This window comes from Pomacea canaliculata, linkage group LG6, assembly GCF_003073045.1.
Source record: "Pomacea canaliculata isolate SZHN2017 linkage group LG6, ASM307304v1, whole genome shotgun sequence".
Lineage (NCBI taxonomy): Eukaryota > Metazoa > Mollusca > Gastropoda > Architaenioglossa > Ampullariidae > Pomacea > Pomacea canaliculata.
This window is the reverse complement of record NC_037595.1, coordinates 7112890-7138858: the sequence shown is the minus strand read 5'-3', so window position 1 is coordinate 7138858 and position 25969 is coordinate 7112890. Positions and strand designations below refer to the sequence as shown.

The following is a 25969-nucleotide window of genomic DNA, read 5'->3' as shown; positions in this document are numbered from 1 at the left end:
CTCAGTCCTCTTTGCATTCAGTTGCTGGCGAGCCGGTAGGGAGGTAAAGCGAGCGAGTCGAACAGTGAGCAGAGCAGAACACTTGGGGTTTCTCAGATCGTCACTATTCAAATTCGGAGATGATACCGATGGAAGATACTGGAAATGATGTTGACTTGGACGTGAGTTGTATTCTTTTTTTCTGAAGCGAAATGTTTATTCGGTTTGTTCCGCCGGCTTCTTCGTTGACACCGACCTGAGCTAAATTTAGATCTTCGCACCCTGACTTCATCGTTTTGCCGTACTTCTCGCTATCAGATTGATTGCTTTAAATTTACAGTTGTATGTAGTTTATTTTAACCCTTATTAGAATATGTCTGTCTTTATTAATTTTCCTTCTAGTTTATGGATCTGTTACCAAAATTAAAAAAAATCACGATCTTGAGTGTGGACTTCCGCTGATCCGTCTCGGTTTCTGTCGTCTGCTTCTTTCTTCAATCTCTGCTTGAGCAGAGTAGCCGGTCGGCTGCAAATTGTGAAACAAATCTGTTCACCGTTAAAATATAGTTTCAGGAGTAGTATGCAGACTGATTAAAAATGCGGCCTCACTAGGTAACACAAAGTTCCAGCAGTAATTTTGTCCACAAAGTAGGTCACTGAAAATGCTCATTTCTGCATTTGTGTGTGTGTGCAGGTTGTTCCCGTCAACACTTCAGACGAACAAGTGAGTACCTTTAATGATTTAAAATTATGAGCATTTCACATGTATTTATTTAGGTCACTTCAATCCTTTGTTCTTTGCTTTCTTGCACAGCCAGCAGTTACTTATTAAAGCGGACAACTGTTGCTTTGCTAATATATTTTTGTCAGTATTGTGCAATGAATATAGTTTTCTTGCTAGTTAATTTTCCCCAAAACCTAATAACTTGATAGATTTGCAAGACTGAAATCTGTGTTGTGCAGTATGCTGAATCATTTATTATTGGTGGCTTTGTGTATTTAAATTACTGCATGCTCAGTGCTGGCAAAGGGTAAGGGATATTGAATGCTGCCAACTGTGTTCTGATAAATTTAGTAATTATCTTCACACAATCAAAAGTAATTTTATGCACCACAGTTGTATGTATATTTTTGTTACTTAAAAGATGCTTGATTTACTGTAAGAATTTTTCTACGAGGACCGTGTGTTGATAAAATCCATGTAAGAAGCATAAAATAACTTGTTAAAATACATCACCATTATTTTAGACAGTGCAGCTTGTTTTTAAAAAAAGCCTTTATCAATAGTTAATGTAAACTGTTGTCTAAACCAGGTGTGTTCCTAAAATAAATTCGGAAGCTCCAAAAACTAGGGATGTGTAAAGCATGTTCACAATTGTACATAAGTATAATAGTACATTTATTTGTTCATAGGAATTTTTTTCCTTTTTGCTTCTTGTGATAATGTGTAATGGAATGGTACTAATATAGTCATTGAAGAGCTGGTGTAATGGGCTGTAAATTACAGTATAGAATAAAGTAGTATAAAGTGGATGCAAGTCGAGCGGGTGGAAGGTGCCGGAGACAAAAGTGTTGTGTGGTCATGCATTCGACAGCAGTAGTTGTGTAGCAAAGGTTAGAGTTTATCCTTGCAGAGAGCCCAGTCCTTTTGGATCTTTGTGGTAGCTATGGGACTCATGGTAGTTTCGATAGGACGGTTTGTCATCGCCGGCAAAGAGCCACTTTCACCAAATCTAGGTCGACGGGCGTTTGGTTTTTTTTTTATCCAACCCACCTGCCCCCCCCCCCTTCTCTCCCCCAAACCGGCGCGTGCCCTCCCTCCTAGTTCTCAACCCCCCACACACGGCCTTACCTCACAGGTGCCCCGTTTCACCTGACAGCTGCGCGAACGCCGGCGTCTCAGTCAGCACATTCATCTTAGAGACCGGCCGTGCGCTGGTTCTATTTTAAGGTGCCGGGGGTTTGGGGGACGAAGCCAGTCCTGCCCTGCGGGCAGTGTGCGACCCTTTCTGCTGTAATGATTTTCAAGCCTGGCAAACTCCCATAAAAAGTAGCTCTGGAAAGACATTTTTTTTTTTTTTTCACCCCTTAACAGTCTCGGACAGTTTACATAATTCGATCATTCGCCTGAAGCTGAAACTGCGTGTCGAGGCCGATCAAAAGACAAAAGTGCTGACGGTAGCTGTGTATATTTTCTATGACAGATTATGCATAATTTTAACATTTTGTATATTTAAGTAGGTCTGGTGAAACATTCGTCTCAAGGCTTAGTCTAAGTCTCTGTTTATTGGGGGTCGAATTTTTTGTTATGTCATCGTGGTTTACATTTTAAAGAGTGGGATAACTAAAACGGGGTAATAAGTTGCTGGTTGCCCGTTTCCTCTGGTGGACAGGCAGGGAGCTGAGCTCAGCGCCAAATATAGGTTCATTGTTGGCAGGGATCGTGGCCAGCCCAAGCCTGCCAGTCGGTCGTCTTGAGCGCGCAGCTGGGTCCGGGTTGGCTGGCGCGATGTATGTAGCGAGCGGGCGGCCAGCCGGTTCGCGACACACGCATGCACATCATCCTGAACAGTGGGTCCCCATGTCATCGACGATGACGTTGGTGGGGTAGGGGTGATATGAGATCATTGTGTGAAAATCAGTGGCTGATGAAATACCGTCCCTATTGCTTTGCGCCATCGAGTGCTTGCGGTCTTTCTCTTGTCTCACTACAAAAGGTTAGCCATTGGTAGTCTTGGTAATTTGTGCTAGTAGTAAGCATAGGTATTGTTTTTTGCTTTGTTTTTTGTAATGTAGTTCAGGAGATTGGGAGGGAGGAGTCACTAAACATGCTTTAGCATGGTGAAGATCTACTTAGCAGAACTAAGTTCATCTGTTTATTTCTCTCCACTATAAAACTTTGAGTATCCATTTGTTATGATGTGTAGATATATTTTACTACTGTAAAAATTCGCTTCCACATTTTTTGTTTTCAGTGATACCATGTTTTCTTTCTGAGATATTAAGATTATGGTGACAGTATTGGTGTGTACCATAATCATTTAGCTGAGAAATTTTTCTATAATTTAAAGCAGGGTGTAAGTTTCCCTTCCAACAAACTCTGGTATAAACCTTTAGCCAGAATTTTAAGTGTAGTCATTTTATTCTGTATAGTGTGTGTATTAGGCCTCTTAATTCTGAGCAATCAGATAATGTCCTGTATGTTCAGAACCAAATATGTAAGAACTTTGGCAAGACTTCTTACACCATCATTGCATCATCTCTTCCTGTTTATTTTCTGAAAGGTTAATTCTTGTTTTATTTGCAGAAAACAACTTTAATTTAAACATTCTTCATTGACATTTTAATTTTTTTCAGACTCAGATGGTTTTCCTAGCATCCTTTCTCCAGAACAATAGACTGGAACACATTCATCAGGTGATGGGTTATCATCCTGCTTATTTGGAAGCTTTCCTCAAGACACAGCACTACCTTATGAGGGAGGATGGTCCCCTTCCATTTGCTCACCGGCAGTATATTGCCATCATGGTAAGAAACCATCACCTTCCATTACTGGAAAAAGTTTCACAAAGTATGAAGTAGGAGTTTACTAAATGATGTTACTATACTATATGTAAAACATGTATGTTGTTACAATCTTAAAAATTTCTTATTCTTTTACATTCTCTGTGTTACACAGGCAGCAGCAAGGCATCAGTGCGTGTACTTGGTCAGGCTACATGCGCAAGAATTTTTAATACAGGGAGGAGACCCAGAATGGCTTAGGGGCTTCAGTTATGCTCCTCAGAAACTACAAGATCTGAATGATGTAAACAAGATTTTGGCCCACCGCCCATGGCTGCTCACAAAGCAACACATAGAGGTAAGAGCATCACTGACAGTACCATTGACACAGTAGTCTTAATTTTTTTTCTGCAAATGTTAATATACTGTAATTATGTGGGAGGCAGTTTGTGATACATATATGAAAATGTATGTTTTAAAAATTGATTTTATGAAGTTGGTATGATTGTGTTTAAATAATTATTCTTAAAAATTAGAAATAAACAGGCTGCAATATTTTCATGTTGTTTCTTGTATGATGTGCAGAGGCTGACACGTGGCAATGACACTTGGTCGCTATCAGAAGTGACGCAGGCCTTGGTCATCTTGGCTCATTTCCATTCTCTTCTTCGTTCATCTTTGGCTGTGGCATTTCTCAGGAGATTGACCAGGGAGGTTGCACTTTCCGTCCACCTTCCACCAGTGGAGAAGATTCTGAAGACTACTCCAGTGATTCATCTGTGGGTGAACCAAATGCAAATGTGAGTTTGTTGGAGATTGTTATTAAGTAAATTCACATTCATCAGATAAAGGTACAGAAAAGCTGAGCAGATAGCATGTAACATGATATTTTCAAATGATGAAATTTGTGTTTGCTTGTGGTTCATAATTTTCAAATGATGAAATCTGTGTTTGCTTGTGATTCAGACAATAGAGGAGAATGGCTTGGAGACTCTAATGCAAAAAATGAAGCAGCTGACTGAAGCAGACCATGAGGAGACGTCACAGGAGGAGCTGATAAAGCGCTTTGAGTGTGTAGAGAATCAAAGTGCCGAAAGTAAGTAGTACTTTAGTGATGATAGTGGCAAATTATGTGATAATGATGCATTTTATTTTATTGTTCTCCATTCCTTGAATAGTTTTTCTTTTACATTTTAACTAGAAATTGTGGCAAAGTTTAATTTGTAACAATAATAATGGGGGATGAAAGGGATTTCAGACATTCGTTTCCTGCATTTCTTGTAATAAGTTGGTGATTAATAAGAAAGGATACCCCCAAAAATGTTATCTTATGTCTTTAATTTTTTTTTTATCTCTACAGTTTCCGTTCCAACATCAGCCAAGTTGTCAGCTAAAGAGGAGATATTACGATTTGTGTTGGATGGGGAATTTACATACTCAGACTTTGCAAAAAGGGGATCACTACCAGATATAACAACTTTCCGTGTTCAAGATTATTCTTGGGAAGACCATGGTTTGTCACTGGCCAATCGCCTTTATTCTGACATTGGTAACTTTCTGGACGACAAATTCAACACAGCCTTCAACCTTACATACTACACGTAAGAGAAGAGGCCTTAAAAAAAGATATTTTTTAGATTTATTGAGCATAATTTTAAAAGGGGGTTTGTAATCTCTACTGATGATGCTGCAGCTCTTTTATACTTTTTTTATCTCTCAAGTCTCTTTAAAGGGTGTTTTACATATCTCATTAAAGTGTAAGCGATAGCTCATGAACAGTTTTTATAAAAAAAAATCTGTATATTAACAGTAAATATTTCATGTTGCAATATGTGAAACAACCAAGATAAGTACAGGAAGAGGAGGGTACCATGTTGTAACAGTCTTCAAATATATTAATTTCTTTTATTCTATTCAGGATGGGAGACAATTTCCAAGTTGACACATCTGCCTTCCGCCAGGCAATCTGGTACTACATCCACTGCATGTATGGCATACGCCACGATGACTATGACTACGCACAGGTCAACCAACTGCTTGAGCGTAATTTAAAAGCATATGTTAAAACAGTGACCTGCTATCCAGAGCGCATTGCAAGAAAAGACTACGATGGTGTAATGAGAGAATTCAAGCATTCAGAAAAGGTAGGCCATGTATTTTAAAACAATTAAGAATAAAGGCTTTTAAGCAGGTTTTGTTGAGGCCAAGGGCTAAACTGCCACCATCCAAGAAGTGTAGGTCCTTGTTGGGCCAGGTGCATGCAATGACCATCACAGTAGCAGGCACTTTGTGTGTGCTCATCACCTTCATGAATGAACTGAACCACCCTAATAGCTTAATTGACTTTATCAAACTTAAATCACTTTGAGAAGATATACACAAGTGGTTCAAAGCATCTTTATTTTGCCTTTTGAAGTTATTGCTTTTGTACAACAGTGATGATTGGGCTAGTTAGTTTTAAGCCTTGTAATTTTTATGTGATATTTAGTTGGAAAGCATTCGTCACCATCACGGCTAATCTGGTATCATTTTGTCTGCAGGTGCATGTGAATCTGATGATCACAGAAGCACGGATGCAGGCAGAGCTGCTGTATGCCCTGCGAGCTGTCAATCGCTACATGACATAGCAGGGCTGTTGGTGGTGCACATGCATGGCTTTTACAACGTGGAAGACTTCTTCCTGCTGCTTGCCAACAGTGTGCCCACAGTGCCACCTGAAGAAATCAAAGTGTTTTTTCTGGATTGGTCTGGTGCCGAGAAAAGAATGCACTGGATGCCAATGCACTGGGATTGGAGCCTTGGATGAACAAGTGATGACTTTCTTCTCCAGAAAATGATATTTAAAAGATGTGGGTCTTCAGTGGCACAGGAGGTTGGCAGTATGCACTTGGCTGCTTGCTTCTAACACAGGTTTCTGTGATGAAGCTGCAGATGTCCATGTAAATTTTTTGGTTTGTTTAACTTTATTTATTTTTTTTTTTTGTTTGAATGGAGGAGCTTGCTAGAAGGAGCAATTACCTTATTACACAATCATCTGGGCCCTGCTGCAAAACTGAGATTTATTTTTCACCCCTTGAATCTGTATCCCACCTTTGCCTCCTTTTGACAACATTAACAATTTTACCTAAAGCAGGCAATGGAGCATGCTTTGGGGAATCTGTGATATCAGTGATGCACTTGAAAGGAGTATGTGTATCACAAGCACAGCCATTGAATGATGGAATCCTTCCCAACTTGGATTTCCCTCTTCGGCTGACTGGAGAGGGTAAGATATTTTGGTGATATAAAAAACATTGATGCCATTATCTGGCAACGGGTGAAGAAATTTACAAACTGGAGATTTGAGTGTGCTGATGCATCATGTTGGATGACAGAAAAAAGTATTTGAAGGCAAAGGGAGAGTGAGAATGTTTACAGCACAGCAGTGTCTTGAATTGTCTACGTGAGGACATTTTTTTTTTCTTTGTACATTCATGCATGTGTGATGCTTGGCATTTTGTAGAGTCAAGCCAAACGTGGCATGTCCAATCTCCACACATCTGAGTCTGCTTGTTGACAATTCTGGAACAGCGTGCTTATATATAGTGTACAGATGATGCTTAAATCCCTGAAGTCTTTCAGCTGGGGTGGTGCTATGGTTTGAAACAAAAACAACAAATAATCATAAACAATAATTTGTGACATTGTGGAAGCTGGCATGGTGAAAAGCATCGGACGTTGAAGGGGCAACTGTTTACCATTATTTGCTGACGTTTATTCTCCAGCATATTATATTATCACCCCAAAACTAATGTGCGTAGCATGCATTTTTGAGTATGGGGCTAATGTATCATTCCAAGTTAGTAAAGCAGTGCTTTGAATTATGACTATAAACCTGTATTCACCCTTGTGGATCTAGTCCATTGAAGTGGGGGAAAAGGGCTTCATTATTGGAGCTTTATGGTAAAACTGCTTTAACATTTTTATTGCATTTCATTTTTGCTGCATCAAAGCTTGCATGTTTAAATTAGTCCTGAAAGTAAATTTTTAAATGTTTGTTTTGTCGTTAAAATGTTTCTAACATTATTAATTTTTACAAAGCTAATACAGTAAATTGCAGTTAAGAAATTTACAACAAAGAAGTAGAAAGTATAAATGCTGAGATCGAGGGGAGGGACTGTCTAAAGATCCCGAGGGTGCAGTTTTTGGTTCCAAACATGAGAGTTCTGCAGTAGTAATGTACTCTACAAGTTAAATCTTCTTTCAATGAAATAATGTGATGACAATCAGCAAGAATTTAGCTTACACATCCATTTGTGTTCTGTAAACATTCGGATTATACAGGTAATTGTTTTTCTTTTTAATCAGTTGTCTGCCATTCTTCAACAGTTAATAGCTTGTAGTAGAACAGTTGTAGTAAAGACTTCATGTTACTTTTTATGTGCATTAGGGTTTTTTTTCTTTTTCATCATTGCCCATAAGGCTATCTTTCAAATGTTTACTTCCAACATGGCTGCTGTCTTCCATCAATTACTGCTTGTTTGCTGTACCTCATCAAAGGATTGTTCAGATTTGCAGCCTTTCTAGTTAAAATTTCCCATTTTGGGGACAATGGGGGTGGGGGTTGATAGGTTCAACACTCTAGTTTTAATTTAAGGCAGTTTTTGAGACAACTATCAAAATTTCAAGTCATCTTTAAAAAGAGTTCTTTAGGTACCATGTTTAATACACATTTAATCTTACCTAGATCACTTCAACAGATATAAACCATTCGATAAAAGCCAACTAAAATATTTCCAGATTTTGGTTTTTCCTTGTTTGATGTTTATAAATAAAGCATTCGTAGTTTCAATATTTTTAATTTGCTTAATTGTAGAAAAGGGGATATTGAAGAGGAGTGTCTTTGGCCAGTGCACTTTAGCCTGCTCACGCTTACTGGTGCTAAGTAAGAAGAAAGTATTTTCAATGGTATGTACATTTTTAAATGAGATATGCTACTACAAAAGGTCTAATATTTTGGATTTCCAAGCTTCCTAAAAATCATACTCACCAAATATCAATGTACTTCTGCATGGATTCACATTAAGCATAACTGATATATGTTTGTAGTTTCTCTAAATGTTGTGGGCACTTAAGAAATATTCTGATGCTAATCTGAACACTACTTTTTAAAGAAAAAATTCCTCAGGAAGAGGACTACCGCAGTTTGCTGCATTTAATTTTAGAATGCTGCACTAAAGTAAAAATGGAAGACTTTTTTTGGTATGAGTACTATAAATCTGTTTCTTTAATGTGTGTAAGTACCAGATAAGAGATGTCAGCAACTTGTTGAAAATTCTTACATTGTCTCCCTAATCACCCCAACAAATAGGGCATTTGTTATGTCTGTTGATATTGCTATTACTGCTCACACAGCTGTGAGCTAGGGCTTACAGCTGTTTAAAGCAGGGATTAACCTATTCCCCTAAAATTTCTTAGGGTTTTTTTTTTGGAAGTATATTGTCACAGCTATAGTATCTAAAATGTCTTGTTACACCTTACTTTCCTTACCCTTCCATGAAGTACCCTAATGATTTGCTCATTCTCTGATTAGATCCTAGAAGTGCCTATTAACATTAACTAATCACCACTGTCAGCAGAAGAATTTTAAAAACGTGTTTATACAGATGTTTGATAACAAATGTGGTGCTTTGTGTTATATACAACAAAAGTGTATGCACGTTATGTTTCGCTCAGCTCCAGTTAATCTTGGGGCTGTTTCTAGTTGCATCATTCATCCATCTTGCCCCTTTGCAATCATTGCTCTGGGCAGGACCAAGCATCCAAAGCTTGACATCAGCTGGAATGTACTCTTGGGAAACCACTGACGAATTTCTGCTTGGCAGTCATTTTCACCTTTTTTTCATTTTTTTTTTTTTTAATTGTGATCTGCTGACTTGATTTCAGCTGGGAGCTTCCCTAGCCAGTAGTAGGTTTGTTTTATTTCTTAACAGCAGATGGTTTCTCTTCTGTCTTAGATGTATGAAAAAATTGTTCGAGTGTGCATTTTTTTTTATTATTTTGTAGATGCATTATTTGGAATCCCTGCCTTGGTTGTGATGAGTATTTGATCAGGCTTGTCCAGACGACGGGCTTTTGAAACCTCCCACCCCTAATGTAACCTCTTCTCAACATCCTGCAGCAGTCCCCCTCTCGGATGCACACATCTGCTGCTGTGTCAGCATGGTGTGTGCCAACTCAGATAACAGTAGCGCGGATGCTGGCTCCTGTACCATGCTGCAGTTTCCAGGTCCCATTCACGTAGTCGACAATAGGTCGCCAGCCTGGTCGGCGTCGCACGTGATCAGTTTGTAAGAGAATGGCTACAGGCAACCTCATACTCTCACCTGTCCAGGTGGACAGTGCGTACTGACGGTCAGGTCAGGATCAGCTAAATTTTTAACTTTTTCCCCTCCCACACGCATGCGCAATGCTTTCAAGTGGTGGCGATTTTTAAGTTGCGGAGACACCAGGTACCCAAGCTTGCTTCCACTTTGATGAACCTAGGGATATATTTTTGAATTTCATTTCTGTGAAGTCTTTCACCGTGCGCGTGTTGTCATGACATTTCCCCCCGTTCCTCCTCCCTCCCGCCTCTGGGTGTCCTTCCTCTGAGCGCCTGTGACAACGAACTGAGTGTTATTATTTTTTTTTTTTTTGTAAGTTGAGCTCGAATACAACAGAACACAATGCTACTTAACACGTAGCTGTTTGCTTGTAAGAACCATTGTTTGTGCGTGATTGAGAGAGAGGAAGGTGTAGATGAGCGATGAGTAACAATGCCATTGTAAGAAAGGCTCACGTGTGCAACTCTTCACGATTCACGCTGTGGACACAGCACGCCCATCAGAGCGAAGTATTATGTTTGTAGTGGCGAGCGAGCGCTTTCAGTACGTGGGACACGCATACGAACGGACTGTTGACTAAACCGGCCGAGGTTTATGTTACTACGAGCTTCATCAGTGCTGGGAGTCCCCTTCCATTTTGTACGTCAACGTTGTACTGTGCGTGTCGAGGCCACTGTTGTATTAAGTGCTGACTGTAAGAACTTTTTCTTACGTTTGTGATAAAAAGCTTGAAATAAAAACAGTAAAATATGAAAAGTAAATCGATTTTTGTTGTTTGTTGTTACGATGATTCATTCTTATTTATGTCTTCGACAAATAAAACTTACATTCTATTTATAACTACTGACCAGCATACAAACACCACAACATTTCTAATATACCAGCTCGTACATTAAAATAAAAATTACTAAGTGGAGACGAAAGATTGCTGTGTTGCCAAGGAGTTAAATTCTCGTGGAGGGCAGTTTTTGTTTTTCCGGGTATCTCTGCTCTCCATGTGTGAAGCTGTTGATGTCTGTGTGTCGATAAGCCTTCAAACCACAAGACACCGGGTACACTCATGCCGCGGTCGTTAAACGGTTACCTCATAATCAAAAAACGATAGTCTTGGAAGGTGGCGACAGAGGGAAAAGTTTTTTAAAAAACATTATACATGTACCTGGTTGGAGGTTATTTCCAGTGCTGACGTAGAACATGCGTCACCCTGTTGAAGATCATGGTCTCGACCTTTGAACTACCGGTGCAGCACGTACACTGACAAAGGTGACCTCACCTACAGGAGAGCTCGACTCGCTGAGGGCCTGTAGTAGGTCAGTCGGTGTTGTCTGCAAGGTCGAAACCATTTGATATTTGAAGCACATCTACAGCAGTGTCAAAGGTCACTGCCTACATGCAGAACTCGGAGGAATAAAATGGACGTTTTTTTCTATAAATATCTAAGGTGGAGAGATTGAGGCTGTTTCTTCTCTTCTATCATTACTTGCGGCTTCTTGAATATTTTTCTGATCAAGTATATAAGGCTTTGAAATAATAATATGCAATGGGAATAAAATACCAGTGGTGAAATTGAGAATAAATGCTAAAGATTTCTAAACTTATCGAGAGCTTTAGGTATATGTAATAATAAACCGGTTTACTCCATAGTTTCTTAGAGTGCATTTTCCCGTGTGGAGGGGAGCTCAATACGATGGGATCGAAAGAAACTGAAAGTTGATTAGTTCAAAAAGGAAACAAGTAACAACAAAGGGATGGCATGACAAACAAGGGCGTAGATAAGGAACAGGGGAGTGAGCGGAAGACTTCACCAGATTGTGAAACTGGGTTTTGAAGTCGGACATGAAAGCTTGGAGTGTACAAACAACTCCAAGAGAAAGGTACAGAAACTCCAAACAGTTAGGAACAGACAAGGAATGTCGGCCGAATTTCTCTCGTCTTGTCTCTCGTCTGGTGCAGAGAGGAGAAATGCTACCACATGCAGATTTCAGCCCAATCATTGAAAAGACAACATTTCTGTCGGTCTTCAAGTTGTGACACTTAAAAAAAAAGTTGTTTTCTCATATTTTTTAAGACGCCATGGAAAATTAAACCCAAATCAAACAGTTAATGGAAAATTCTAAAATAGCTGACTCTGCAAACACTGTCAAAGAACATGGTTATTACTAGGAAACATTATATCTCAAGAGCACGGATTTCATGTATGTCTTGCCCATAAGACTAAAGCTTCCACCTATACCAGAAGCTACATCTGCATTTCCTACAGGAGGGCAGGAACTGAGGGCAGAAGTTTGGCTGACATCGATGACCTTTGACACCAGGTTTACGGACCTGAGGATGCACTGCCAGTCTTAGTTCCAGAGCTGGCCTTCACGTGTATCAAAAATAAGTGAATGGCAGCAATAACATATCTGTATTACGAATTGAATGAAACTAGAGCAACTTGTGCAGTTTTAAAGCTCTAAAGAAGAATAAAGGAGGTACATAACTGAAACCTTTCTCCCGCCCCATCCCTCTCTTTCTGTCTTCAAAAGGTCTCAAGTAGATGAATGACATGCCAACAAAGTCAGAAGATAATAACACCACTGATCTCAACTAAGCCCCTTGTGATTAAATTTCTCCCGGTCCTACCCACGTAAACACATCTGGCCTCAAGGTCCACAATACCCATACACATGCCTCATGACGTCACGGTTGTGCCCTCGTGCCATGCATGATGATGGCGTGCTTCTCCAGAGCAAGAGGGATTAGTCGCTCAAATTTTGGTTAACGGTATCTTGTACAGCTTATTCAGTCAGGGTTTACAAACAAAAGTATGCAGCAGAGCTTTAAGGAGCTCTGGCATACCATGTCAACTCAGCTATCGGTTACTAGGTGACCATGTAGCAGTTGACCCGACCTATAAAAACTCTTACAAAAATACAATAAAAATAATAAAGATAATGCAAGAACCCAACTGTAACCCTTAATCCCGTTTTGCTCATGTGACTTAATCTGTAGTGCGTGCTTCGAGGAACTTAGAACACCAGTTGCAAAGCGAGGTAAGTTGTTGCCCGGGAACAACATTGGGAACTCAGAGGCAAGCATCTTCCTAGTTAGCATTAGCCCAGATATTGCACAGGAAGCTTTACCCTCGGGGCTTTAGTTATAAAGCAGCGACAAGGATCCAAATGTGCCCTAAAGTAACTCAAGGTGATGTTTGTTGGGTGAGCACTTCGCTCAGCAACTTTGGAAATTTAATTGTCCTTTCGGTTTCCCACCACTTTGCCTCGGGGGCAACGTCTCACCACACTTCAAAACTTTGCCCTTCTAAAAGGAAGGATGCACAAAATCAATACAAATCCATCTGAAGTGAAAATCTTCCAAAAGAGATGACTAGTATTGAGGAAGAATTAGGACAGACAAACAAAGGAGTTGAAGGAAAGGGCGCGACACTCGGCACAGAAAATCTTTCTCTTGTCACGTGGGATAGTTTATCTAATGTATCTGTGCATCTCACGCTCACCTGTGAGCTGCATGGCTGTCGTGCAGGAGCCCGAGGAATTTTAATTAAACACACAAAAAGTATGAGACACACGGCAAACAAAGGGATCAAGGCCATCCGCCATGTTGGCCTCCATGTGCTCTTTCACGTGCTCGGGTTGTGACACGTGGTCGACCTTGTCACCTGCATGTACAGTGGGTCGCCTGGGTGAGGTGTTGGTGGTGGAGGGAGGGGGGTATCTTCGAACACAAGAAAATGTCACTGTAGTAGTGGATAATAGTTCTGAGGACAGGGTGCTAAAAAATACTTTACATACATCCGGGTAAATAGATTACAACCAGACAATAAATTTATTTTTTTATTTTTTATTTTTTACGTGTTTTGAACAAAATATCAACGAGCCTAAAAATTGCGCCAACGTGGATTTTTCATTCTCTGGACAGCGGTCTGTCTGACATCATCTTCACCTTACTGTCCAACCTGCAAGTGGATGACCATGTGGCCAATGTTATACGTATGCGTATGCGTAATGGCGAACCTTCCTTCAGACGATCGACTGACTGAGAAATAAATGGAACACGTGGCTAGACTCCTTTTCAAAAAGTTTGCATTTGTGGAAGATGAACTATTGAAATTAGTTCGGCGTTGTCGCCCAACCACGTCTGTGGATGATCCTATCCCCACTAGTGTTCTTCTCCAGCACCTTGACATTCTACTTCCTGTACTAGTTCGCATAGTCAATGCTAGCCTTTTCTCTGCCTCTGTACCCAGACAATTTAAAACAGCTGTGATCAAGCCTATCTTAAAGAAGCACAACTTGGACCCGAGCTCGTGTAAAATCTATAGACCTGTGTCGAATTTGCCTTTTGTTTCGAAACTTGTGGAGCGTGTCGTTGCTCAGCAGTTGACATTCCACCTGGACTGCTACAGCATTTTGGATAAATTCCAGTCGGCGTATAGACCCAAGCACAGTTGTGAGACAGCCCTTCTGTCTTATGAACGATCTTCTGTGCAGTGCGGATGCAGGGAAAGTGACTCTTGTGGTCCTCCTTGACCTGAGTGCGGCCTTCGATGTCATTGATCACACCACTCTCTGACTCGTCTCCAGATGGAGGTGGGCAGGTGGTCCGCCTTGCAGTGGTTCCATTCCTACCTCAGTGATCGCACACAAGAGTGATGGTCAATCAAGCTTCTTCAGTGACAGTTCCATTGCTGTGGTGTCCGCAGGGCTCTGTTTTGGGGTTCTATTTCTATTTACACATCTCAGCTTGGTCCTCTCATTGAGAAGCATAATGTGAACCGTAAGATGTTTGCAGATGACACTGAACTCTATTTTCATTTAGTACAGACATGAGTCGGTGCGTGAGGCAGTTGTGCTGTAGAAGATTGTTGCTTAGAGGTCAAGTCATGATGCAGAATAAACTCAAGCTTAATGATGAGAAGACGGAGCGATGCTAATGTGGTTCCAAGCTTAGCCTTAGCAAAGTCTCTCTAGACTCCATCCAAGTGGGTCAAGCTAGAATCCCCCTCTCCAGCTCCGTACGGAACCTTGGACTCTATGTCGACAATCTTCTAACTATGTCTGATCATGTCAGTTCTGTAGTCAAGGCATGTTATTTCCATATCCGCACTCTTGGACGACTCCGACCCAGTCTTAATAAGAAGACTGCAAATGCAGTTGCTGTGTCCCTCATCGGTTCTACATTAGACTATGCCAACAGCTGTCTGTGGGGGATTTCAAAGAGCGAGTTGTCGAGGCTACAGCGAGTGCAGAATACGGCTGCGAGGATAGTTGCAGGAAAGAAAACATCTGACCATATTACTCCTGTACTTCGTGACCTACATTGGCTTCCTGTGGAGAAGAGAATTGAGCACAAATTGTTAACCTTAACCTATGGCTGTCTTCACGACCTTGCGCCTGTCTATCTGCAAGAAACTCATTCGCTGTTACCAACCCCAGCGGAACCTTCGTTCAGCAGCACACTTCAGACTTGAACGACCAAGTGTTCAGTCAGGAATGCTAATAAGAAGACTGCGGTTTCAGATCCTTCTCCAATGTAGCCCCGCTTTTGTGGAACTCGCTTCCCCTCTCGACCAAGGAGTCTGATAGTATTGGATCTTTCAAGAAAAATCTTAAGACTCACTTGTTTAAACTTTTTTGAAGTTTTCATTTGACCTGCAGTTTGGTGGCTGCTGGGATCACCGCGCATTGAGGGCATCTTTGTGATGCGGATACTAGCGCGCTATAAAACTACATCATCATCATCATCATCAACTAACAACTCTGGCAACTTGATGGACGTTTTAATTGATTGTATTGAGTGAATGGGTAAAATCTGTAAAATTCTTCTGGAAAGAGTGCTTGTGGACACTATCTGTGGCTTATCAAAAGTTAAATTTGGAGGTATGTCTGGACTTTATAAAGAGATTTTTTTTTTTGGAAGGATTTGTCTCTGGATTTTATAAGGACATTCCTAGTCACCCCCTTCCCCAAAAGGATTAATCTCTCGATTAAGGGAGGTAACCTCCAGGCCTCCGTGTTAAAAAAAAAACTTTTATGCTTCGCTGAAAGCTGTGAATGAAATGATGCGTGACCAAGGCGCATGAAGGAGAACAGTTCCCAAAATAACTTTCATCTTCGGAAATAAAAGGGAAAAAAATCTGGTCCGGACAAAGTTCTGTATCTTAGGCGCTCCGATGCAGTGAAGCGTGTCTCTATCTGTATATGCAAAGCATCGTTTGAACAGAATTAGTTCAAGTTTCAACAACTAAAAACGTCCGTGTCATTCTCTCAGCTGCAGTACACAACATACAACATTTTCTAAACAGCGTCAACACTCCAATAATCTGTATACACCTTGACAAGGGGACCTTTATTTGGATACTCAGATCTCACCCATTTGCATAGAATGATGGAAGAAAAAGGAAGTGTGTCCATGTCGTCCTTGTGTCGAGACAACATCGTAAAATAAAGAAAATAGTATTATCTTACTTGCGTGTAAACATTGTAAACGCCAGTTAAGACTTTAATTCAAGGGAAAAAGTCTTCAGAAGCTGATAGTATTGACCAATAAGCAAAGTTTAATTTAAAATGAGATAGATGTCTAGATGTCTGTTGTATACATTCATGATCTTAGATGAAATCAAGTTTTTGTTAAGGTACTGAAAGAAAATGATTAGAATGGGTTTATTTAGTTGGCAATGTGAATAGGATGCTTGCATGTATGTCTCATCTAAATAAATTCATGATCTTAACAAACTGTTTCAATATATAAAGGGTCTACTTTGTCACTAAGGGGAAATGGTCCCACCATCAAATGGCTGAAGCTTTCTGCTAATTAATTCTTGCTAAAAGGTAATTGGCTGTCCAAATATGTATCGTGCATTATCTCATCCATTTTACGATTTGTTTTGATTTATGAGAGAGAACAAGAAGATGGTAAAAACGAGATACTGGATGCTTAATGTTTAATTACACTAACTTTTTACAAATAACAAAAATGTTGGAAATGCAGACACACTGCATTTAATTGTCAACTGTAGGTGAAAGAAGGGTGAACAGACAAGCTGACAGAAAGAAGAAGAAACTTGCATTCTTGTTCCCCATTTCCATAGAATGTCTTTGTCAGACGACAATGCTGGCAAGAAACTGCCTGCAAAGCGCCGCTGGGGATGTTTAAAAAGAGAACTTCTCAGTGAATCAAGCAACTTATGTAAGACATTATTAATTAACAACAAATGGGGTGACTTGTGACAGAAGAAATAATTATTAAAATATTTTTTTATTTATTGAACAGTGACACTGGCGGGGTGGAGAGAAGAGTACTTTGTTTTGTCTGTCTGCAGCCTGAGCTCTAGCGCAAGAATACAAAAGCCTGAAGCGGCCTTTCATCGACTGTCTGGAGTTTTTCGACCAGCAGGAAAAAGGAACAGAAAATTCCAGAAGGGCTTGATCCAAACCATTGAAAGAAAGAATCACACACACAAGCAAGTTGTGCTTCAAGGTCTTTTTCACGCGGGCGCTGAATGCCTGCACGTGCCGGGACCTTTAGTGGGTTAGTGGGTCAGTGGGTCATGGCGCCGTGCAAGTGTCTCTCGTCTGTCTGACAGCAAAAAAGGGAATAAAAATAAACAGTCAGTTCATAATTATGCATTTATATCGTGAGTGGTTGCTGCATTCTAGACTATTCTGCTTTTAAAGCTAGCTTGGCAGTTGTTGTTTTTTTTTAAATGTTTCACAAAACTCCTGTTGGCTTTGTTCTTCGATGAGTTCAATGACCTCCGCAGCGATTTTTCAACTGTCGTAAACACTCCTGGACAATGGATGAAGAAGAACAGTGACACGGTTGTGTCCAAACTAGTAATTTTCTTTTCTCAGCTGTTCTTGGGAAGTCTTTAAAGTGTCTGGGACTGGGTTTGCTGAGCAATGCTGCATTTATGATGTCTAAGGATTTTTTTCCCCCAAGCGAGGTTTTGTATTTTATGGAATTGTGAACCCTCTCTTCCAGTGAACAGAAACATTTTGCCCTCCCTCGTTCTGTATGCCACAGTAAGCCATGCTGTCTGCTTTGTTAACATTTTCCTGTCTGACATTCGGCCGCAGACATCGTGGCCTATTGTTAATATTTTAACCATGAATAATAGCCTTCTATTATCTCTCTCTCTTTGTGTGTGAGAGAGAGAGAGTAGTGGGGATATAAAGAGCAAACTCCTCCCAAAATTGATTAAAGTGTACGTGTGCGTGCGTTAGAGAGTGTGTATGTGTTCGTGCGTGTGCGTGCCTGTGAGAGAGAGAGTGTCTGCTGTTGCTGATTTCAATGCACAATAAATATTTATGAATCACACGGATCAAGGTCTTGAATGAATAACAAATTTTACGCAATTCAAACATGTTGACAGCTGATCTTCGCTGCATAAAATATTCAGTCCCTGTATCCGATAAAAACGAGGCTCTCTTTATCTCTTTATACAGCACATCCCCGGCTTCCTCCTGTCGTGGCTGCCATGTCTTTTCCGTCTATAAAAACTCCTGAGCTGTCAATTTTTCTGTTCTTGTAGAGACACGTGACACATATTCCAGTTTCCTTTTTCGTTAAAGGTCGTCAGTATCTGCACTTCGACTTCCAGTTGTGACCAAATATTTGTTTCCCCAGAAAAACTATCGACAGCGGGAAATATGTCTAGCCTCTTTCAAGATAAGACAATCAGTGACTTCTTCTTCTGGAAGAATATCGATGAGGACATATACTTGCACCCTGTTCAAGAAGCCGATGGTGACACATTTTTCTCGAAGACTGCTGATGGTGGTGAAAACTTGCCAACTTCCCTCTTGATGAAAAAAAATCTCCCTGGCATGTTCTAATTTCTCTTGTTTATTTTATTAATTTTTTTTTTTTTTTTTGCCAATCGAGGGCATCCATAGTGTCAAGTATCATACCCAAGAACATCCAGCATGAGATTTACGGGTGTCGGGGTATTTGGAGCCAGGCTGGGTTCGTGTGAATTCAGGGTACTCAAGAAATGACGCGGCATAGCGTATACGTACCCGAGAATCAGACGAGAGCGACGAAGCCTCGATAACGACATGGGACAGTCAGTCAGCAGTGATTCAGGTGCAACACCAAGCAGGGAGGGGAGGAGGAAGGGTGCCAGGGGAGACAACCTAAACGCTGACGCAGCAAAAAAAAAAAAAAATGAAAGGAAAGTGTGTCTGGCTATAAATAGATACTCGGTGAGTCAGTTTCTGTCGCTGTGTGTGTGCGCGCGCATGTGTGCATGGAAGGCGGTGCGTTTCCTGTAGGGGCACAAGGTCAGGAATATATTTCTTCATTTTTAATTTTATCATTTTTATTTTCATATAATAGTGTTGTGGCGTCTCTGTGTGTGCGGATAGGTTTTTGTACACAAGTTTCAATCAATTTGTTTCTTTCTCTCAGAAGGTGGTGGCTGTTTGTTTTGGTTGGGTGGCTTTGTTGGGCAGTGGCCGTGACCTGTGGGTGATGTTGCATGAGAGGTGGATTGATGGGGAGGATAGAAGAGTTTTAGGGAGAAGGGATTGTGAGGAGGGTAAAGATTGGTATTAATTGTTTTGTTTGCTTTGCTGGCCAGTGGCCTTGAGGATGTTTTCTCTTTTAAGATTTCCGTTGTCATGCGTTTGATGTCTGTGGTGATGAGTAGGAGTCTGTACGAGTGGATACATTTCCTCCATGCCATGTGTTCACGCGTGTATATTTATTATGGAGCTCTCTGTGTTGTGTTCGTAGAAGTCAGTTTTAATTGTTGTTGCTGGTATAATTGTATTATGTTCTAATAACTGTAATTATAGAGACAGATGCTCACACCCATGCTGGAGCTAAGCTGATGCCATAAAGAATCAAATGTCTGTGTTATTATAATTTCTCGACTAGTAAGTAATGGTCGTCATGATGTCAAGTTTCTCAAGCGATATCACTTGGCAAAGAACTGAATTCTCTTCACGCGAACACCAAGACTGGCTTCAAGGATCCGTTGACGTGTGGGGTCAAGGTTGAGCAACAGCCTGTGGCTTTACTGCTATTATGCTCTTCTTTTACGATTGACTGTTCGAGGTTATTATAGTCGGGTGACCTGACCGCCTTGCATCGTATTTCTTCGTCAGGCGACAACAAGGACCCGTACCTGCTGAATAGAGAGAAGATGGAGGCTTTGGGTAGTTCTTGCCGGCAGAATTTGGGACTGGTGAACGTGTGCAAAAAGACAGACACACTTTCTCTCTTGCACGTATATATGCACAAATAACATTAAATCACAATCATATACACATCAATATAATATGCATACGATTCATTATATCACATATCACACACACACGTGCGCACTCTCTTGTGCATACATTAATAATAGCGAAATACAATTATGCAATATGCATACGATTCGCGAGAAATAACACGCACGTGCATACTCTCACACGGACACCCTCCCCTCTCTCTCTCACACACGTACATACTATCTCTCACACGGACACGCTCTCAGACACACACGCGCTGTCCGCAAAACGTGCCATGGAACTATGACGTCACCTCAGCATCACCTTCGGTCATTCCAGCCTGGAGTCACGTGACATGGCTTCGCCAACCGACCAGCGCTCTGCGCCAGGCTGAGGTCGCAAGATTAAATTCAAATCAGCTCCGGTACTTAAAAACACCATCTGCACATGGGTTGTTTTGTCCTAGTTTCTAGTACGGTCGCCAGGTGGCAGGCAGTAACTCGTGTGACCTATTTTCAGGGCTATAAAAAATAATGTTTAAGAACGAGCTACCTGAGAAGAACATGGCTAAAGCCTTTTAGTTTTACCTTTCTCGCGCTCAGTGACACGGAAGGTGGATCCCTGTTTTGTTTGGAGAAAGAATTGAACCTTTTCATAATATTCTTTCGTCCACAGCACCATATGCCAACTATTTTGCTGACGTACATAGTAACCGACTTTTTTTTTAACTCGCCTTCAAAGGTAATGAAGAGTAATTTGTTTTCCCAAATCATTGCAGGACCTCAAGCTTGTAAGCATGGTTAATAATTTAACAAGCCATGCATTTAAGTTTGTAAGTGTGCAGTTTTCTTGTGCAGGCATACGCATCACATTTACTCAGAGAACATTGCACGAGCTGGAAAAGATGTTGATGTCGGTGTAAACGATCGATGTCTTGTACCTCTTATATTTCGTTAATTTATTTATTTTCCAACCCACTCATGTCACTGCTTCTTTACACAAGAGTTTTTCGATCATGTCAGCTCAGCACAACTTTCTGCCCTGTGGGACAACAATAAAACTCTAGTGCAGAAAGGTTCTGTCCCCTGTACTGGCATTGAAAGTATTAAAGCAACGCTGGAGAGCAATGTTTTGTTTTGTTTTTTTTTAAATTCATATTGTTGAGGAAAGCAAGTCAAATGGTAAGGTTGGCTTCAACTAAATTAGTGAAGTAATATTAATATTTTGGTTATCAAAACGATGGTTTACTTATACAACAGTGTCTAAAACAAAGGTCTCAGGCGGTTAGACAGCTTCACCTCGAACTTGTATTACTGGACTGCTGGCAGACGATTTTTTCCAGTTCAATACTAAAACGAGGCATGAGACTACAAAACTTCCGGTTTAGTCACATTTTTTGTTTAGGCTCGCCGAGACTAACAGTGGAGAACCTCGCAAGAGGTTAAGCGTTGGTCTTGGCAGACAGACAGCAGTCCACATATACACGTCCGTGGTCTCACCAGTTGAAAAGGAGATGCTCAGATTGTGTGATGAATTCAAACCACTAGTGACAACATATTGGTTGCGGCCCTTTGTTCCACTGGGGGCGAATAGGAACAAGAAGAAGTGACAACAGCAGCTCCGTTGGGTCTTTAACCGTGGGCACTCAGCCAAGTCGGTGGGAAGAACTGCCGAGCGGTTTGTCCGAAATGCCAACATACAGTAATACAGTAATAGACTGTGGAGCAGGGACCAACGCGGTCTTGGCGTCACTGGAGCTTGAATAGCGAGATTTGCTGGCCCCTGGTCCTGCTCAGCAAGTTTTTTGGTGTTATATGGCACAACACAGTCTGTCAACATGTAGTTGCTGGCAGAGAGCCCACCGGCAGAACTGTTTTGTTCGCCGAGCGCTCAACTCACATAAATACTGCTGCAAGTCATTAAGGACCGTGGTCACGTTTTAGCTCGTGGCTTGCTTCCATTCATTTATCTTTCAATAGTGCAGGCTGCTGGAAATGAAATGTCAAACGTCCATCTTTTGTCATCGTTTATCAAGCGGTTACATTTTTAATGTAGTTTCTGTTTTGTTTTCACATTATGCAGGTAAAGATTTTTAAAAAATCACGACGTTCTGGTAAGATATTTTAGTGATGGCGAAAGATCAAACCATATTAGATGTAGCTAATTATTTTGATGTAGCTTATTTAATTTTTTTTATAAATATCATAAAGACTTTCTTGTCATATGTGTGTTAGAGATTTATATTGATGTATATGCTCTTTTATGTAGTTTTATTTTTACATGAATGCAGATAAGTGTATGAATTTATATGTTTAGTAGTTAAGTTTATCTACATGTGAGGCACTAACCTAGCCAAGTGGATATATGTGACCTAACCAAGTTTCTAGATGTGACGCACTGACCTCGCCAAAGTTCATGATTCTAGCTACACGTGCACAGCACACTCGCCGCCTGGTGACGTCATCAGGGTCGCTCCAACGGTCTGACTAATTCAGCATTGTCAGTACAGTATTTCCGGCTGCTATCTCAGCAGAAAAAGTGTGACCCGAACAAGTCATATTTTATCCCAAGGGAATGCAGATGGTAGATACTTGCACACAAGAGCTGGACGGTAAGAAGTGAAGTCATGGAACATGCTCGACAACACCAGAAACCGAAAAATATGATGTGTGTGTGTTAAGTGTGTTTGTATGTTAGTGTGTGCTCGTTCGAATGGTTTGTGTGAGTGCATGTATAGGTGTGCGTGTGTTTGGGAGGGGATGACACTTGTGAACGCTATGAGCTCCCGGTCATATGCGCCCAAAATAAAAACAATATTAATAATAATACAAACTTATTATTTTGTGTTAAACGCATAACACGAATAATAAATAATAAATAGCACATTTATATGGCGCCTTTCTCCAGCATCAGTCGGACTCCAATCTCTTTACATACAGGCGCGAACACTTTTTGGGATGTCCTCTTCATAAATAAACAACACATGCAAGCAAAATGCACACAGAATACAAATAATTGAAGTTGATTGAGAGAATGCTGTAAACATTTTATGTCGTTGCGTGCCAGAGACATGTGGTATATATGTTCTAACATTTGATTTCCATACTGAAATATTTATTTGCCATACACATGTTACACATACTACCTAACCAATGCGACTAGAATGTCCAACACTCTCTCCTTTCTGTTAAATTATTTCTGCTTGCAGCAGCGCATTAAATCAGCAAAATGCATGTAAACACAAGGCCAGCAAATCAGATCGTCTAAACAAAAGTTGTTGACAGCAGTGGGCACAATGCACAGAGCATCAAACATGAAGTTGTGGCACAGTGGGAGCACCATACAGCCTTTCCCTCGAGAGATGAATGAGGGGAAAGGAGGATGGAGATGGTCGAGACAGCCCTTGTGCCTTTAATGTTTTTGAGGGGCTGTTAGAATAGTGTAACAGCCATGTTTTTCTTCTGCAACTTGCTCTAGGATGGATGGTGTGGTGGTGGAGGGCCATGAAATCGTTTTTTGGATCCTCTCTCGCACAGAACAGGTGGGCCTTGGATTTGATTGGAGTGTGGTGCTAGCAAAGTAGGTGCTGGTGGTGGTGGAGTTGTTATGTGGTGAACGTGGCCAGTGCAGGCCGGTCACAAACTGTGTGCAGGGAGCAGGAGAGTGGAGTTATCTCCCTACCCTTTATCAAAGAGAAGACAACTACTGATCTCCCTGCACCTTGCTTTCCACACCCCGCGTCTGTGGCGCAAAATTAAACTTTCGATTCACAAAGAAGCGAATGGCAAGTCTCCTGTACACCCACCAACCCACACAGCCAGCCAGACGACTGACAATAACAGACGAGGACTATACTACACTCGTCCTTTGATGTCCTTTTCTTAAACACCAGGGCTCCAAAATATTTTAAATTTATTTATCATAACGCCACTTTTTCCTTTTCGTAGATATGTGTTCCTCAGATCTTTCATTTGTTAATTCATTTATCTTAAATGTGCGTTTAAGGAAATGTCACAGAGGTGACACACCTGTGACCGAGGCGAGTCGCTCGTTGACCTGAGCAAACCTCCGACACTGAGCGAGGTTACCGCCTGGAGGATAATTTTTTAAATAAACTGATAAACGAGGAAACCTTAGACTTGCCTCAAGGGGTTTCGGGGCGACAGAACACTCAGCACATTGACCTGTGAGTGAGGTGAGTGCACGTGACTGTTGGCAGGTATCACACACACACAGACACACAAAAACAATATGGAGTGAGATATATGAAGGGGATATTTGTCAGTTGACTCTGACATGAAACGGTTTTCGGCAAGAGAAAAGAAGGATTATATTTACTACATGTGTCGGCAGATCACTTTGTACAATTATTGAGTTTTAAGAGGTCGGTTAATAACATTGAAATGTGTGTTGCTCTGTACAGGTCACATTCAACATCAAGAGCAAAGAGATATATATATTTATGACATTCACGGCAAACTATATGGTTGTTAGGCAAATTTTCTGTTTGCTATTTTCGGAAGCCAATTAACTAACTGAAGCTGTATGAGACATGTTAGAGAGTAATTACAAATTAAAATAATAAGAAGTAGATTTTTCTAGCGCATTTCCACTTTAAAGTAAACTCACCTCGTTGTATAAAAATAAAGCAAAACACAAATGTACAAAAACTCAAAATCAATGTAGTAGACACGCAGACCGAGACATCTAAACAAATATACTGAGAAGCAGCAAGAAAAGGAGCTGACAGACGAAGTTTAATCCAAACATTTAGTTTGAAGTTTTGTTTTGAATGGACTTCTAGGGGCAACAAAGTTGAGAGCAGGACACAACCCTGGCACCGAGAAAGTATTCAGCAGTCGAGAAATATTCAAACAGCAAGATGCAGGTGGACACAAAACATTTTTATCACGAGTTCAGTCGAAATCGCTGACACAGATATAAATCTCTAATATTCACAAAACAAATGGAGAAAGAACATGGTCCGTAGACCAGGAAAGGAAAAGACTTCATGGTGCAGTGAAATGAAAGACAGTAAATCACGGAAACAATCACGAAGACAAGACGGCCAAACCGAGAACAGATTTACTAATGACAGTTAAAGATGTCATTAGGTACAAAGGCTTCGACATAGGTACATAAGAACGAGTCAGAACTGAGATAAGCGGGTGCAACAAAACGCACAGGTCAGGGGTCACATTAAAAGTCGAGAAAGAGCAGCACAGAGCTGTGGGGTGAGTTTGTCAGGGTCTATCCAACTGTTTCCCCTAAATGAGGGTTAGGGTTACAGAGTAGAACAAAATAAAGCTACTAGGCTCTCCTCCTTTCTGCCACTTCCTACACATGGCGACTGATGTGACTGATTCTTCTGGACAGGAAACAGTAAGTACAACTAAACATGTAGTGTTCGGTCTTTTTTTTTTGTCTTCTGTCCGATGCGCGTGTATTGCTTGCTCGATTTTCATACCTCCCTTTCTCTCTTCCACATCTGTCTTACCGTTGCCTTCTTCGCTTCATGCCTTGCTGACTCAATACAGACTTCTTATATTCAGATAAGTTTCTTTTTTGGACAAGAGCCTGTCTTCATGAAAGCACCGATTTGTTCAAAGCTTGCTAAAAGTCCATGATAGAACAGTTTCTCCTTTCATCTCAACTTTTTCTTCTCCTCCCACTGATTGCTGGATTCTAATCCTCAACAACTTAATAATTGCTATGTGACAAAATGGGTAAAAGTACTCAGACAACTTTGAGCCCCGTAAACGAAAACTGTCATTTATCCATAGACTCTGAGGTACACGTGAAGACAACCGTGCATGTGGATCCAAACCGGCGGCGGGTAGCTACAGTAGAAACATCCATTTAATACCATACACTAGAAACAAGACAGTTTTTTTTTTC

At 40.8% G+C, this 25969-nt stretch overlaps 1 protein-coding gene across 1 annotated transcript in view; it reads left to right on the top strand.

The window, feature by feature from the left end:
• Window positions 1–10609, top strand: part of LOC112565755 (sestrin-1-like) — a 47765-nt gene extending 37156 nt beyond the window's left edge. Inside the window, 9 exon segments of the mRNA XM_025241484.1 lie at window positions 674–703; window positions 3337–3507; window positions 3659–3841; window positions 4069–4144; window positions 4147–4283; window positions 4450–4579; window positions 4844–5084; window positions 5402–5627; window positions 6024–10609. Of these exon segments, the coding sequence (XP_025097269.1) occupies window positions 674–703; window positions 3337–3507; window positions 3659–3841; window positions 4069–4144; window positions 4147–4283; window positions 4450–4579; window positions 4844–5084; window positions 5402–5627; window positions 6024–6110 (1281 nt within the window). The 3' untranslated portion in view covers window positions 6111–10609.
• The last annotated feature ends 15360 nt before the right edge of the window (window positions 10610–25969 follow it).